A 16,675-nucleotide genomic window follows, 5' to 3' on the forward strand; every position below is an offset into this window, starting at 1 on the left:
GTTGATAGGATGGTTATTTTCTGACATCTACCTCTAGGAAATTTGGCTATGACATGGTTGATGAGATCAGATATTATTGTTACTATCATCATTAGATTCTTACGGACTTTGTTTCAAAAACTTTTTTGTTGGCATTATTCTTGGCTTATAATTAACAACGGGAAGTTCTGCTTTGATTGAAATGGGAAAGTAGTTTAATTGCTTCTTTTCTTTTAACACACTGTCTGAAGTCCTATATATATGATTTGTATGTATATTCTGGTTTTCTTTATCCTAACCTACTCATTCACATTTTTAATTCAGGCTTATTTGCTGTTTGGTGATGAAGAATATCTTTTCATCTTCCAGGAAGCTTACAAGGCTGTTATGAAGTATCTCTTTAGTGATCCTTGGCAAGTAATCTTCCTTTTAAGGCTTGAATTCACTACAGAGAAAACCCTGCGTTTATATTGCATTGCTGCTGAAATTCAAGACAACTAATATAGTTATTTTTTAGGAAGTATATCGATTCACAACATGTCTAGATTCGTTTAGTTTTAGTATGAATACGTCTTGTAGCATATTCATAGGATAGTTTAGAACAGTCTCTACTTAATTGTAAAAGAACAATTACTTCCATTATTTTACACAGAAATAGAGAATTACAACCTACTTTACTGAACATAGACTAAGGCATAGGAAGCCTCCTTGTTTAGTAATATTTTCCTTGTACCCTCTCATTTTACAAGTTGGTATTCTACAATTTAGAGTCTTGTCTCACCCTGCACCAAGGTTTAATTTTCTGTTCTTCTCAAGAACTAAAAGTTCTAAGCAAATATTTTTTTCAATATGTAGGTATGTAGAGGTAAATATGAATTCTGCTGCCCTTGTCTGGCCTTTATTTAACAGCTTACAGGCATTCTGGCCAGGTCTTCAGGTGATTTGCTTATGCAAATATTTCACACCCAAGCAAACGATTTCTTTTAATAGTTAGCTAACCAACTTTTTTCCTTCAATATTAATTCTAGACAGAACTAACTTTTGTGTATGTATTTGTTGAAAGGTTCTGGCAGGGGATATCGAGCCTGCCATTAGAACACATGCTGCATTCTTCAGCGTCTGGAGAAGATATGGGTTTACCCCAGAGGGTTTCAATCTAGCTACGCTCAGTGTTCAAGTACTATTTTGCTGTTGTCTAAATTCTTTTGATACCTGAAGTTTGTTTATGTGCTAGTTCTTTGGTCAATGCCCTACTGTATGTAAACTGACAGATTAGGTAGTGCCTTTTAGAATGAAATTATAATGGTTTGACCTTATATGCACTTAAAAGAAAACCTTCCTTTGTATGGTTCGGTTGCCCAACTTAGCCAGCATTGCGGGGAAACATATAACGTTAAAAGGTTTTATTTGCCCAACTTTATCAAGATGCCTTTGATCATTCTCAAAAATAGAAAAAAAAAAACTTTATCGAGATGCCTTTGTTTCATGCGTCCAACTTTATCGAGATGTCTTTGTTGCCTTTGTCTCATACAATGTTTTTTCCATTGGACCATTCTGTAGGACACTTTATCGTTATTTTAGCAAGTATTTTTCAGATAAAGTTAGCCATGTTTAAGATTGGAAATGGTTGGATCGTTTTAGGGATAGATCATTTCGCATTGCTGTGAAATATAAGCAGTCAGGCTAACAGTCTTTTTTCCATTTCCTTGATCTCTCTTTTCATAGTCTTTTTTCCATTTCCTTGATCTCTCTTTTCATTGAGCTTGATCCTTCTGTTGTTGCTCCTTGTGCCGACTGAGCACCTGATTTTTGTTGCGAGGTCTTTTTTGGAGTGGTTTATTTTCTGTATTATTACTATCTTACTTAAATTTCATATTGTTGTTTGCTTACATTGTAGCAAGGCCAGAAAAGCTATCCTCTGCGTCCTGAATTGATTGAGAGCACCTATTGGCTGTACAAAGCTACCAGAGATCCTAGGTCTGCTTGTATGCTCTTGAATTGTTTTTCTTATGCCTACCTTTTTCTTTAGCTAATTGAACTCATAATAATTCATTGGCTGATTTGCACTGCCTTTTTCATAGATTATATCATGTGAAGGCTAAAAATTTTGGCATGTGCAATTGGATATCCGAGTTACCTTTCTTGCATGTCTGTTAGTCCATAGAAGCATGCTCATCACCTATTATTTGTTTTTTTTTATTCCAGAAAAATCCAGACAAAGATTCCGTATAAATAAGTATTCCTAATTTCCTATAGGCAGCCCTTGTAGAGTTACAGAGCTGTGATCTTTGATTTCACCAAAGTATTTGTGACAATTTGTTATAGCCTACATGTTCAATCTGAATGTGTATGGAAGTAACCTCACAAATTAAGATTTTACTACTTATCTGAGGCACCAAAGATGTCCAAATAGATACATAGCAAAAACTCAAGCTCCCACAAAAGGAAGGGGAGTTGGGTCAATCAAGTAAAGTGTCTATGCCGTATACATCCAGCATGAAGCCAAAAGAGTTCAAACATCTGTATTTCAATCTATGGTTCTGCTTTATCTTCAAAGCATCTCTGATCTCTAATTTTATTTTTCTGCCGGAAGGACCAAATATGCAGGCTGGTGTCTGTTGTCCTTGATTTTGCCAAAGTAGTTGTGACAATTTGTTATAGCCTGCATCTTGAGTCTGGATGTGTATGAAGTAACTTTACAAATTAGGATTTGTTTTTACTTATCCGAGGCACCCAAGAAATCCAAATAGATACACAATACAAACTCAAAGTCCCACAAAAGGAAAGGAGTCGGGGAAGTCAAGTTAAGTGTCTATGTCGTATACATCCAGCATAACAACAACAACATATCCAGTGTAATCCCACAAGTGGGGTTTGGGGAGGATGGTGTGTACGCAGCCTTCCACCTACCTTGTGAAGGTAGATAGGTTATTTCTGATAGACCCTCGGCTCACGTATATATCCAGCATGCTACACGAAAAATCCAAAAGAGCTCAAACATCTATATTTCAATCTATGGTTCTGCTTTATCTTTGAAGCATCACTGATCTCTGATTTCCTGTCTGTCAGAAGGACCAAAAGTGTAGGCATCAATATTGTCATTCAAATCCTTTTATCTTCCTTTCACCTTCCTTCCTAAGGACTGAAAGGCCAGGCTGATGTAGTCATTCAAACCTTTTATCTTCCTTTCACCTTCTTTTCTGTCCAGCCTATCATGGCCTCCTTAATGGTTCTTGGGATAACCCAGCATACCCCAAAACAGTATCAAACCATACTCTACTGCTGCTAGGCTATCTGGCAATGTTACACATGAAGAATTCACTACAGATGGCCTTGCCCCTTTTCTGGAGATTTGAGTGAGTTAAGCAGGCTTCAGGTGTTGCAATACAACAAAAACTGGCACTTTGGAGGGACCCTGGTCTTCCAAATAATCTTTGTGTGACCATTATCTTTTGCCGTTTACTGATGAAGTTAATCTACTATAGCCTGACTTAACAGAATACACTCCACTATTATTGTCCTTCCATATCAGCTCGTCTGGTTCCAGATAGATTCTGTCTCCTTCCAGCTTTATTGGCAGCTGAAACATCTCTTCTATAACCCAGCCTTCAAAATGCCTTCTGAATGACAATTCCATTCATTTTGAGACCAGCGAAGTGCGACTCTGTTCTCTCTTCTCCATGCAAAACTACATAAATCAAAAACTCATCCTTCAAGGAATGTTATCCATTTAAAGTATCATGCCAGAATTTCAACTTTTTCACGTTGCCAATAGAGAAGCTAATGTGTGGTAAATTGCTCCCTTAGCTTTCTGATATTCTTCTCAACTCCCCCTCATGTTTTTATCACAGGCTTTGTACACCAGAACCTTCTACACTAATATCAAGCGTTGATTACTTGTTGAATCTTCTGATTCCAAGTTATATCATCCATTTAAGCAGCAGGCTGTTGTTATTAGACCAAGTTTCTTATTACCCAGTCCACCCTGCTTGCTGTATCACTTTGCTACACTGTAGGGAAGTTGTTTTCTCATTGCCCCCCTCTCACCAAAAGTTTCTCCTTCACTTATCAAGCCTTCTCTCATATGTCAGCAGACTTTTTGGGACAGCATTCATGAGTGTGAGTCCCCCTCCCAGAGTTATGTATCGTCTCTTTTTAATTGCTAGCTTCTTCTCAAACCTCTCTAACCATTTCAGATACCCTCATTCTTATTCTTTGCTCCCATATGATATGTCATGAAGCAAGCTTAAGTAACCTCACTAAGTCAGTGGGTATGTCAAGAAGCGGGCTTAAGTTCTCAGGTTTTACATTGTAAATACCAAGTGCAAGTAGCGGCAAAACGTCTGCAACAATGCGTTTGAAGTTATAAAAGAACTATGAACGTTCCTTGTTCCATTAGTATAGTTGAATGTTTCCTAACAGTTGAGTTATTCATGTGAAGCATGTCTTAGCTGTGCTCAATTTATCATTTCCTAAGCAAGGTAAACTTAACTTGTTACCAACTATGTCTCCACCATACACAATTTAGGGTTGGCTATATGAACCAACCATGTTTCTTCATTTAAATCATCTCAGGCCAACCGTGTACAATATAAAAAAATCATAAATTAATTAAATGTTATGACCATAAATACTTTCCCATGCTTGTCAAAATTAATTTGCTTCCAGTTCTCCAAAAATAAAAAGGAGATTCCAGAAAGGATGAGAGAACGATCAATGACTATGCACTGTCTGAGTAAGCTGCATGGTCATTAAATACGGCCTGAAACTTCGATCAAGGATTTAAAACTCTCTTTCTTTCTTCATTGGATGCTGTCGCTTCATGGGCAGCAATTTAATCAACACACACAGACTAAGATTTAGAGCCTTAATTTTCTTTTTAAATCATTTGATGTAGGTATCTTGATGCTGGAAGGGAAATTCTTGCTAGCTTGCAATATGGTGCTCGATGCACTTGTGGATATTGTCATATATCTGATGTTGAATTTCACAAACAAGAAGATCACATGGAGAGCTTCTTCTTGGCAGAAACTGTAAGGAACAAGGCTCGGTTTTATTTGACCATGTTCTATCTGTGGTATATCAGTTTATTTCTGTGTTTCGTCCAGATGATATGATACGATTATGAGGGACTACCTACGTGAAAATATAGTATCCTTTGGGTACTCTCTACTCCTGGGTATATGAAGAGATAAAACACTGGAAAAAGTAAAAGTACAGACAAAACAACAACTATTCCTCAGTTTCTACAAGTTAGAGTTGGCTATATGAATCCTCACCGACCATGTTTCCTCATTTATATGAGGATTTATCATGAATTGACAAGTTTTACGTTGGCTTCCAGCCTACTCCAACCCTCCTCCTTTATCCAGGTTTGGGACCAACAAATGTGAGCAAGGTCACATAGGTGGAGTAAAAAAGTAAAAGTACAAGAAAATAAAATTTTCATTTGTTCTTGAATTATTTCTTAATTTCAATTTTAGTCCTTTCATTAGTGCACAAATGTTTTACTTTGAATTTGTGTGTCAAGCATCTTTGGTCCTTTTGCAGCAGGATTCAGCCAAATTGACGAAAACTAGTAGCCCCTCCAGCTTCTCTGATTCTCCAGGCCTTCTACTGCCTCCTAACCCTATAAATCTTGGCTTACACCCTGCAATTTTGACACCAAAACCTGCAAAACATTGTTGTGAAACCTCGTGAAGCACTTAGGTGGCATTGATGTTTAAAGTAGGGTTGGGTTGGCCATCTTATAGGCGTCTAACTTAGTGACATAATTAAGGCAATTATCATTTCTCTTGTTATTTCTACAGTGATCCTAATTGAAAAGTCATCGAGGGACAGCAAAATCAGGTTGGCGCACAATTAATATGATACCATATCCAGTACTCTTATTCATGGACCTAATAATGTACAACTAATGTTTGTTGTTACATCTAAAGCAGTTTCATTTGACTTCAAATACTAGATTGAGGTGCTTAACTTTTCCTTTTGATTGTAAACATGTTCCACATCCTAACAAGTAATCCACTATTCTTTCTTTATATAGTTTTCTTATCTAACATAGACTAGCTAAATTGTAATCATGTTTAGACTGAATTTTTTTTTTCTTTCTCGGTTGTGTGCATACACGCTTATCTTCTGTTAACTACTCACTGTTTTGATGTAAAAGGTAATAGATTTCATTCAAAAGTATCAAGAAGGTAAAAGAAAGAGTACAAACTTGAAAATTTCCTTCTACATGTTGAAGGAATGCAAAAGATTTAACATAGAGTTTATATCCTGTACAATATTCTTCCTACACCATAAGTACAGACTTTTCAAGCATCTAGATTTAACATGAAATATGGTTTCCCTGCTATCATTAAAACATCTGTTATTCCTTTCCTATCATTAAACTACTCACTGTTTTGATGAGTAAAGACACGTGCTATGGATGATAGTGAGGCTGATCTTATCATCTGATCTTAGTACAAGAGAAGTAACCTTCTGGTGTTTATGTCTTGTTACTTTTATTTTATCTATGAAAAAAGAAACAAAAGTAATGTGTATTATATTTGAGACTGCTCTCTCGTTGAAGTGTTGTCTTCATTGACCTGAACAAATGCATGATTATTTTTTTTGATGAAGTAACAAATGCATGATTATTATTGACAATCATCTATAATAAATCTATGTTTCTATCTGTCTGTCCATCTATCGATATAATTGATATTTTACTCTTCTTTTCAGGTTAAATATTTGTGGCTTCTTTTTGATTTAGCTGCTGGTCCAGATAACCTGGTTGAGAATGGACCGTACAAGTAAAACTCCTATAACATCCTTCGTATTCATTATCTAGCATTTCTTTAAAGTTTTTGTGCTTCCCATCCTCCTCTATCCACACAAAGGAAAACAGAGATATATCCAAGGGAAAAAGAAGAAAACTTACCACTTCCTGTTCTATTTCCTCTATTTTTTAATTCACCATCATCCTTTCCCAAAAGAGATGCTTTTACTCATAATATTTGGTGGTTTTTGTTGTTCTTTCTTTAAAGGTATATCTTCAGCACAGAAGGCCATTTATTGCCTGCAACTCCTCAAATATCCTTAGTACGTGAGCATTGTTCATACTTCGGAGCATATTGTAGGAACAGCAATTTGAGACTCAAAACTCATTCATCCGAGAGTGCACAAACTAATTCCAGTGGCTCTCAAACACGACATGCAGATTCCAGTTTCTTATCGCGCTCCAGTTATCAAAGTTCCTCACCTGTCTCTGGTTTGAAGGTCAGAAATTTTATGGTAAAGGTTTTCATCAACTAATTCCCATTAAAAAATTGGTTCAATGGTTGAGAATTTGCTACACATGAGATTCCCCTTGTTTGATTTAGTTTAGCTAATTAAGCATGACAGTCTGGTGAAAAGTTGGAAGCAAGTCTTAGGTCTTTTTGTGAGATCCAAGTTGCCAGGCACGGTCATTTCTTTGATAGGATACCAAATTTTGTACAGCTTTGTCATCAAGTTGAAAATTTGCAAACTGAAGTTTCTTAATATTGCATCAAATATGTTCATTCTAATACTCCCTCTATCCCATTTTATGTGGCACACTTTCCTTTTTCATCTGTCCGATAAAGGATACATCTCTTTATATTTAGAAAAAAAATTAGCTTTAAACTTCTCATTTTACTCTTAGTGAGATAATTTATAGCCACACAATTGTCTATATCTTGATTTAGACCTCAAGTTTCAAAAAAAAATTCTCTTTTTTATGCATCATATGATACTTGTATCCTTCTGGGACTGCATCGATTTGGTAATCTTCAAATCATTGTACTTGTTTGCTTTAACGATCTTCAGTCCTTTAATCTTGCTTCGTAGTCTGCACTAGAATCTTCTTCCTTGACTTTATTTATTGACCGACTTCTTTTATTCCTTTCCATCTTTATTGATGGAAAGATTTGATACATTTAAAGTCCTTCCTTGTTGGCAAAACTTCTTTTAATTCTGCTTGACATACTTCATAATTGAGTAAGTCAACTTTACATACTTGACTTCATATATTTTGAAGAGCTCGAGAGTTTAGTGTTACGTGGCAAAGGTTCTCTTTTGTCCGATTTGTACTTTTGGTGTAAACAGAAAGTACCATTTGTATAGATGCTTAGATTCTTTGGAGGCTTAAGGTTTTAGTTGTGTAATACTGTGGTGAAATATAATACTGACTTGGCATATATCATAGGTATCTACTTGGATATAACAAATGAAAATTAGAATTATTTTTCAGAATAGCTACACATTCATATTCTTGGATGTTACTCTCCAGGGAGAAGATGAAACTAGCAAATTCCTATTAACTGCCAATTTCTCTAGTTATAGGTAGCTCATGTTTTTCCTTTTTATTATTAGCACTATTTTCAGAAATGCAGAATAAATACATTGGCATACCCCCATACTATGTACTAAATGAAACAAGCTCACAGTAAAAAAAAGGGAGGGGGAGGGGCACCTTGCTTGCAAATTCCAGGTTGGACTAAATTCCCAATGTTCTTTTGTAGCAGGGAGCTTGGATGTATTTCTCACACCTACCCAAATTACCATGTTAAGGTCCCTAGTTTTGGATCGAATCACTGGACGATTAACTGGAAAGTCAGGCCCAACACTCAGGTCTAAGTCCTTGTTCTTGCTCCTTGACCTGCCTATGATTGCTGAATTTTGCAATTCATTCAGGGGACTGTGGACGTGGGATCTTGTTTGAGAAAGTTGTTAATCTGTACGACTTGATTAATCCAACTTGTTTGATTAATAACGTCAACTCTCTAAAATAGAGGTTTACAGTACCAAGAGTCCTAAAAATTAAAAATAGCAAAAGTCCTATAAAACTGAAATATCAAGTCCTAATCCACTCAGGGAAGTTTTATTCGACGAACAAAATAATTCAGAAAATACTAATTATTATCTGTCCTGTTAATTCTCGCGTGTGGAATATTGATTCCCAACAAACGCATCAATAACATACCATCTGTAGTGACTGTTTTTCCTTCTGATATTAAGCTCAAGGTTTCATGGTTCCTTTCTTGCTGGAATTTTAAAATTTGTAAAAAAAGGGTAAGTAATTTTATTGATCTAAATGTGTGAAATCCTTTGGATGTGCCAGAATGAAAGATTTCACACAAAATGGGGAGAAACTCCACATTCTAGGGGTTTGCTTCTGGGTCAAGCTCGTCGCACTGGGCTTGCCTAGTGCGGATTACCTCTCCTATGTGGTTTGCGAGCTATTGCATAGGAGCGGGGGTTTTACCCTGTGCGCGGGTTTCCCTTGTCATCAAAAAAATAAAAAACTCCACATTCTATACCTTGATTCTATTTTACATGGCTAGTGATGTTCCAGCTTCTTTTGCCCCCCACCCAAACAAATAAAAAAAGAACTAGTGAGATTTTCAATGTACTGGAAGATTCATTTTCACTTCTATGCTGAGGAAGATTTGTTTTTATGACAGGGACTCTGTCCAGGTCTAACCTATGAACAAAGGTTTGGCATATCATTCATGTCTCCGGTGGACCCAAGTAGTGAGGATGAAAATTCAAGCCAAAGGGAGACAACTGAAGTTCAGAGCCATTCAGTTGTGCTGAATTCAAACCCCGATCCTGAAGTTTCCTTATCGGGTCCTCATAATGATCATGACAACGACCCAGCTCGTATTCCCCAAGAAGAAAGCCCCTCTTCTAAACAAAAAAGATGACTGGTGGACCTGTAATGGATTTTAGCCTTTTCCTGTTTGCTGTCCGTTTAAGGACTCTTCTCAGAGTTGGTCATGATTTGGAAGGGGTTCAAGCTTCAACGTCCTGGAACGGTTCTGCAAGTATATGGCGATTTGACTGATACCCGTTGGGACCAGAAGATGGTACTTGTAGCAAGTGCTCAATCATGATTCTTAAATGGTTATTAGGACTCATACAGTCATATACATCTTATACATAGAGCTGGTATCCTGCAAGAACGTTGGAATCAGCAGGTGACTTAAAATATGTCTAGCAAGGTATCATACAGTATACCAAGTTAGCTAACCTATTAACTGTTGCAATGTAGTTGAGGATGACCAAATTTTTGGTGATCAAGATCAGGGACAGAAAGGGAGAGGAATCAATTTGTGTACATTAAAATATTGCGAAAACTAGGCAGCGAATCTGTTCCTTGGTCTGTTATTTTCTCCAGCCAATTTGGTTGTAGTTTGCCCAATTTCATGTTGTAATATATCAATCAGTGTCGAATGGACACCATTTTTAGAGTACTCTGGATCACAAGTTTTCTGGTTCTATAGTTCTGCAAATTTAGAATGTTGAAACTTATAGCTGAGTTTCAGCTCAAAACTAACAGTGACAACCTCTCATTCATATGAATGGATCACAATCCAATTCATTTTCAATTAGTTCAAATCTGATAAAATCAACCCATTTTCCACCACCACTCAAGTGTAGGGTCATAGAGATACACTCTGAGAGGATCAGAACTTTCATTCTAGATACAAACATATGTTATTGGAAGCCTCCGACAGTTCATTTTTCCGGCAATTTGTCGAACAGAGCATATTCAAATTTCAAACTACTCACAAGTATGTAAAACACTCCAATATCTTCCACCTGCTTGAAATTTTTACTCACAAATGAATTGAGAAAGCCAACGGAAAGATCCCATTCTGACTTCGTAGAGCCAGCGTTGCACTTACCTCGTCAAAGGATATTGTCTCTCTTTTTTTTTCCTTTTCTTATTCATGAGGCCAACAATTCACCACCACCAACATACCAACTCGTAAAGTGAGGAGGTATGTGGAGGATAGAGTAATAAACAACTACCGATAGTAGCAAAATAATACTATAATCAAACATATAATAACATAAAACGAAGAACAAGAAACAACAGTAATACTACGACTACTAGAATGAACAGCAAGTCAATACACTCCTACTTACCTCCTACCTACGACCCTTCTAGCCTAAAATAAAAAAGAAAGCACTTTAGCCAATAATAGGGTCGGGTAAGAATCTGGCCTGTCTATCTAGGGAAGCCCTAAAACCCAAATAAATCAGCCCAGCCCAGCCCATTTGAGAAAAGCCCAGAACATCAAGAAAAGACGTTAGAATTCATATGACCATTTGGCCCCTAATTTGAATTCCTTGGCCATTGGCGCCATGAAATGCAATGAATCAAGCTGTTTCCCATCTTCTCCAAACTTGCAAAACTCTACACAGGTTAAAATCCGTCCACGCCCATTTATTAGTATGTGGATCCATTGCCTCATCAGACCTTGTTCTGAACAAAATTATTCGCCTTTATTCTCGTTTCGGTGCCACAAACTATGCTCGCAAGGTGTTTGATGAAATTCCTGAACGAAACCCTTTTCTTTGGACTTCAATAATTCATGGGTATGTTGAAAATTCTCAGCATACTGAAGCTTTTTCTCTCTTCCGTGATATGCGTATTGGCGATGTTACGCCTTTGAATTTTACTATATCATCTATACTTAAGGCATTAGGACGGCTGAAATGGCCGAGAGATGGTGAGGGGATGTTAGGGCTAATATGGAAATGTGGGTTTGGTTTTGATTTACTTGTGCAAAATTCTGTGATTGACTGTTTCATGAGATGTGGGGAAGTTGATTGTGCCAGACGAGTATTTGATGGGATGGAGGAAAAGGATGTTGTTTCTTGGAATTCAATGGTATCGGGGTATGTGACTAATGATAGACTCGAAATTGCACGAGAGTTGTTTGATAGCATGGATGAGAAAAATGTAGTTTCTTGGACTAGTGTGATATGTGGCTATGTTAGGAAGGGAGATATGGAGGAGGCTAGGAACCTTTTCAACAATATGCCTACTAAGGATATGGCTGCTTGGAATGTGATGATTTCAGGGTATACAGATGTTGGTGATATGCAGACAGCGAATTCTCTGTTTCAGGCAATGCCTGTTCGTGACACTGGAACATGGAATTTGATGTTATCAGGGTATTGTAAGGTGGCCGAGTTAGAAAGAGCAAGGGACTACTTTGAACGAATTCCCTGTAGGAATGTGGTGTCATGGACTATGATGATAGATGGTTATGTTAAGTCTGGGAAATTGCATGAAGCAAGGTGTTTATTTGATGAAATGCCTCAGAAAAATCTTATTACATGGTCAACCATGATTAGTGGTTATGCTAAGAATGGGAAACCTTCTGCTGCTTTGGAATTGTTCAAAAACTTCAAAAAGCAAAGTCTTGAACTGGATGAGACTTTTATTTTGAGTATCATCTCAGCTTGCTCTCAATTAGGGATTGTAGATGCAGTTGAGTCAGTCATGAGTGTTGATGTAGGATCCAGATATTTTTCTGATACACGTGTTGTTAACAGTTTGGTAGACCTCTATGCAAAATGTGGAAATATTGAGAAAGCCTCGCAAGTATTTGAAATGGCAGATAAAAAAGATTTCTATTGTTATAGTACTATGATTGCTGCGTTTGCTAATCATGGCTTGGTTGAAAAAGCATTATATTTATTTGAGGATATGCAAAGAGAGAATATAGAGCCCGATGAAGTAACTTTCCTCGCAGTTTTGAGTGCTTGCAACCATGGAGGACTTATTGATAAAGGGAGGAGGTACTTTAAACACATGACTGAAGAATTCAGAATTCAGCCCACAGAAAAACATTATGCATGCATGGTAGATATCCTTGGTCGTGGTGGGTTCTTTGAAGAGGCCCATGAGATGATATTGAGTATGCATGTGGCTCCCACTTCAGCCGTTTGGGGTGCAATGCTTGCAGCTTGCAATGTTCACTGCAATGTCCAGATGGCTGAAGTTGCAGCATCTGAGTTATTCAAGATTGAGCCTGAGAATTCTGGAAATTACATTCTCCTGTCCAATATTTATGCTGCTGCAGGAAGATGGCATGATGTAGCTAGAGTAAGGGCACTGATCAGAGAGCATCATGTGAAAAAAAATCGGGGATCTAGCTGGATTGAGTTGGATTCTGCAGTGCACGAGTTTGTAATGGGAGATGTGTCACATGTGGATGTAGACAGGATATGCTTCATATTGAGTCTACTAAATGAAGATATGAAGCTTTCAGGATATACCAAAGATAAGGATCTGCATCGAATTTCGACGTGGTACCCCTCTTATCTATCTCTTTCAAGTGATTCTGAAATGGACGAGGAACTGTTTTGAGTGATCTCTGCCACAACATACCGAGGTACTTCTCCCGGATGTAGAATTTCAACATTAACGTCCTTATCTTAAATGATGAAAATGTTTAGGATTTGTAACCTGGCTCTTAATAAAATATTATTGAAACAGGCTTGTATGTTTGTCAAAAGGCCATAGTCAACCTTGAAAATTTCTTGCTTCTGAAATCTGAGGAATGTTGTATATTTCTTTAGTTTCCTTTGTCGCTGTTATGAGTTGCCTATATCTTTTTGGTGAACTTAAACCTAACTGAGTGAAAGTTAAATAAGATACCTGGAGAAAAAATAAGAATAAGAATTAGCCAAGGGGAATTTTGTCAACTTTTCTCCATGAGGCTTTGTTGTGCATATGGTTTCTGTACAAAAACTAAATTGTTGAAAGAACGACAAACATATTTTGTATTTAAAAAATAAAGAAAAAGATATTAAGTTACTTTACGTGATAAACTTAAAGCTAAAGAAACAGGGAAAACCAAAATTCACTGATACTTGCTCTGGAAGTTTAGAATGTGAAATGCTTAGTAGGAGGTGTAAGACATTATTTATTTGTCCATTGTAAACACTAAACCACATTAGCCTATTTTGTTGATCTCTTTCGTTTGCTAGAAACTCCTTATACCAGAAGTTCCACAAACTTTTTCCAAAATAACAATGTGACTTGCACCTGGAAAAAAAACTGCCCACTCCTATGGAAAACCAATGGTTTTCATGTCAGTGTTTTGACATCGGGCAATGGAAGAAGAACAGACAGCTGCTAGAATCTTGAAGAGTTTAGTCATGTATATCTGGCTTTAGGATGCTAAACATAGAAGTGATTGCAGATTAAACATATGATGCAACTTAGTAAGTCATTTCATATCTTTGGGACATATGTTCTATAAAGAAGATTGATGTGAATTAGTAAATAGATCTAGTTACCCTTACTAATTATGTTGGTCAAGTGTGAATAATGACTTTAACATTTGAAACCAGATGTATTAGGGCATTTAGATAATTAGGGAATGATAAGATCTGAGATATAAAAATCAATATTATATAAGCAATAATAATGATCAGCTTATCTCCCCTTTTCAGCTAACTTTCTTTTTGCTTAATATATAGGTAGCACAAGGCTCCAAGCTAACTTATTTTTTAAGCCTTAAAGTTGTTACAAAATTGAATAATTACACTAGTAAAGCACAAATAATCTTCTCAAGAAAAAAAAAACTTTAATTATTCGACAAATCATGTCTTATGTCCACCAACTAGCAGCTAACATGATGGTTAAGGATACTTTAATCTCTAAAACCCCAACCCACAAACATAATTATCACAGGACAAAAAGAATTAATTAAAGGACTAAGCAGCAATGATAAAGTTTGATTAACAAAACTAAAGGCTAATTAATTATACGTACATTGGAATGGGAATCTTTCATTATTTTACTTACCCATATGTGAATAAGGCAATTTGCGAGGATGGTATGTTCATTAATGGTGGACTTTAAATTAGTGTTTGGTTAATTAATGCATTCGTTGCACCTGTACTTGACTAATTCAGGCCTTTGACCATGTTTATTTATCTCTCCTATCTTAATTACTTCTCATGGAATTGTAATTATACTAGTATCCGTAGGGAAGGGTACTCGAACTCGAAACCTCTGGTAAAGTGCAACTATCACTTATTAAATGCTTTAACCATATACTGCAAAATTTCCCTCTTCTGGTCTTGGCTTCAAATGATTTCTCCACCTCAACTAATTTGCCTAAATAGCTTCAAAAATATTATAGAACAATCCATCAATAATACATCTTGAAACAGAGGCAAGCTTTCCCCAACTTGTGCTTTCTTTCGATAGTTATTAGTAATTTTTTTCAAACAAATTGAAATGGATGAAATAGTAATAATCAAGTGAATCTGCTGATGCTTTGATTTGAGACTATACCATAAAAATAGACCTTTGGAAGTTATAGCAACATCAACTACTGTACACTATATGCTTCCAAAGCTAGCAAATACCCCATTAATGTCACATTGTATATGTATGGATCTGAATCTGATGATATTATTGCTAGCCTTGTGTTTATTTTTTTCCATACTAAATAAGTTGTGTTGAATGTGGTAATCTATGGTAATGTTAGAAGAAACAAATGAAGTGCATAGAACTTTAGATTATTATTCCATTTGAGAACAATAAAGAGATGTGTTAAAACCCCAAGCCAAATAAGAAGGAAGAAAGAAAGAACTTCAAGATAGATTAAGAAGAACAAAGGAAAAAACTCATTTCATTTGAGAATACTGTGTCTGTCTATACAATTGCTTCCAGAGCAAATACATTCTTCATATGCTATTATCACACTGCAGGATCTATAAAAACCACCATGGTTTCTAAGCCTGCACAACATATAGGAATAAGAGTTTCATTTTTTACCCCTTCAAAACAAAACTGCTCTTTCTTCTGTTTTGCACTTCCCAATCAGTGTAAAACAAATTTCCAGCTTCTTGCAATTCGACAACCCAAGCTCAAAAAGACCCCCTTTTTGTCCCTGTTTAAACAGAGAAGAATTCATAATCTTCTTCTCAAACTCCACATCCTAACCCTCTTGCTTCTGATCCTTTCATTATCCTTAGCCTCTTACATGATGATAAGAACATTCTGAAATACCATAAAAAGAACCCCAAATTAGAAAAATCCAAAAAAAAAAAACATGGTGATTCCTAAATAATATTAGATTCAAGATTCAAAAACTTACTCAAAAGGAACATCTCCAACAAGCATCAAGTCACCATCTTTATCTTCATAAGCAGGAGCAAATTCAGACCCTTTATACCCTTCCCTTTCTGAATATTCACCTATACTCAGCTTGAACATTTTCTCTAATGCCTTTAACAGTTCTGGATAACCCTTGCACAATTTCAGATCAATTTTTCTAAGATAAGGGGCTCCATCCATACTAACTTTCACATACATTCCACACTCAGCTTCTGCTTTCTTTGATGGAAAGCTATTTTTCCTGTTAGATCTCACTGGTGGCCACCCCACTATTTGTGTCCTGCAAATCATTTTATCATTTTCAAAGTTTAGTCCTTTTCTTCATTACCTGATAGAAATTTTTTCCATGATTTTAAAAGGGAAAATATCAAGACTTACTTGGCAACAGGTGGAGTTTTGGAATCAGAAATGGAGTTTGATTCACAATCTTCATCCTCAGGCAAAGCCCTCTTGTTATTCTTAACATTAAAGACAATTTCTTTGTCAGATTCTTCATCTGTCCTCCCTGGTAAACCCAATCTAAGCTCTGTTGCCTTGAGATTCAAATCTTTCTCATGAGCCAAAACACACTCCATCTTTCTTTTTTCACAAATTTGATTCAGAAAAAGATTACAATTCAAGTTTCCTTCTCCAAGACTTTTGTTTTTCTTCTTCAAGATTGATTTGAAGATGCTTAATGGTGGCTTGTTGTAATATATAAGGAGAAAGTGAAATAAGAGAGTTGTATAGAGAGGGGGCCACGGGACG

The 16,675-nt window shown here is 36.4% G+C and overlaps 3 protein-coding genes across 7 annotated transcripts in view; 2 read left to right on the forward strand and 1 right to left on the reverse strand.

Moving 5' to 3' along the window:
• LOC102585493 (probable alpha-mannosidase I MNS4) overlaps positions 1-10,271 on the forward strand; it is a 34,186-nt gene extending 23,915 nt beyond the window's left edge. Inside the window, exons 10-18 of one of the 5 annotated variants that reach the window (XR_001473884.1) lie at positions 304-392; positions 835-916; positions 1,043-1,156; positions 1,877-1,956; positions 4,877-5,012; positions 6,709-6,779; positions 7,014-7,260; positions 8,514-8,619; positions 9,453-9,538. Coding sequence is in view for 3 of the 5 variants with exons in the window: in XM_006350596.2 (XP_006350658.1) it covers positions 304-392; positions 835-916; positions 1,043-1,156; positions 1,877-1,956; positions 4,877-5,012; positions 6,709-6,779; positions 7,014-7,260; positions 9,453-9,695 (1,062 nt within the window). In the remaining 2 variants the exon portion in view is untranslated. The other 4 variants (XR_001473885.1, XM_006350596.2, XM_006350597.2 and 1 more) reach the window with 4 other exon arrangements.
• A 143-nt stretch (positions 10,272-10,414) lies between these two features.
• On the forward strand, positions 10,415-13,331 carry LOC102586056 (pentatricopeptide repeat-containing protein At4g02750-like). The gene has a single exon (XM_006350598.2). It carries the CDS (start codon positions 11,153-11,155, stop codon positions 13,157-13,159), a length of 2,007 nt encoding a protein of 668 aa, XP_006350660.1. The 5' UTR covers positions 10,415-11,152; the 3' UTR covers positions 13,160-13,331.
• A 2,081-nt stretch (positions 13,332-15,412) lies between these two features.
• Positions 15,413-16,675, reverse strand: LOC102586390 (auxin-responsive protein IAA4-like). Its single transcript, XM_006350599.2, has 3 exons — positions 16,307-16,675; positions 15,909-16,208; positions 15,413-15,811 (listed from the first exon to the last, which is right to left on the reverse strand). The coding sequence occupies exons 1-3, from the start codon at positions 16,501-16,503 to the stop codon at positions 15,736-15,738; spliced, it is 573 nt and encodes a 190-aa protein (XP_006350661.1). The 5' UTR covers positions 16,504-16,675; the 3' UTR covers positions 15,413-15,735.

This window comes from Solanum tuberosum, unplaced genomic scaffold (genome assembly GCF_000226075.1).
Source record: "Solanum tuberosum cultivar DM 1-3 516 R44 unplaced genomic scaffold, SolTub_3.0 scf00125, whole genome shotgun sequence".
Lineage (NCBI taxonomy): Eukaryota > Viridiplantae > Streptophyta > Magnoliopsida > Solanales > Solanaceae > Solanum > Solanum tuberosum.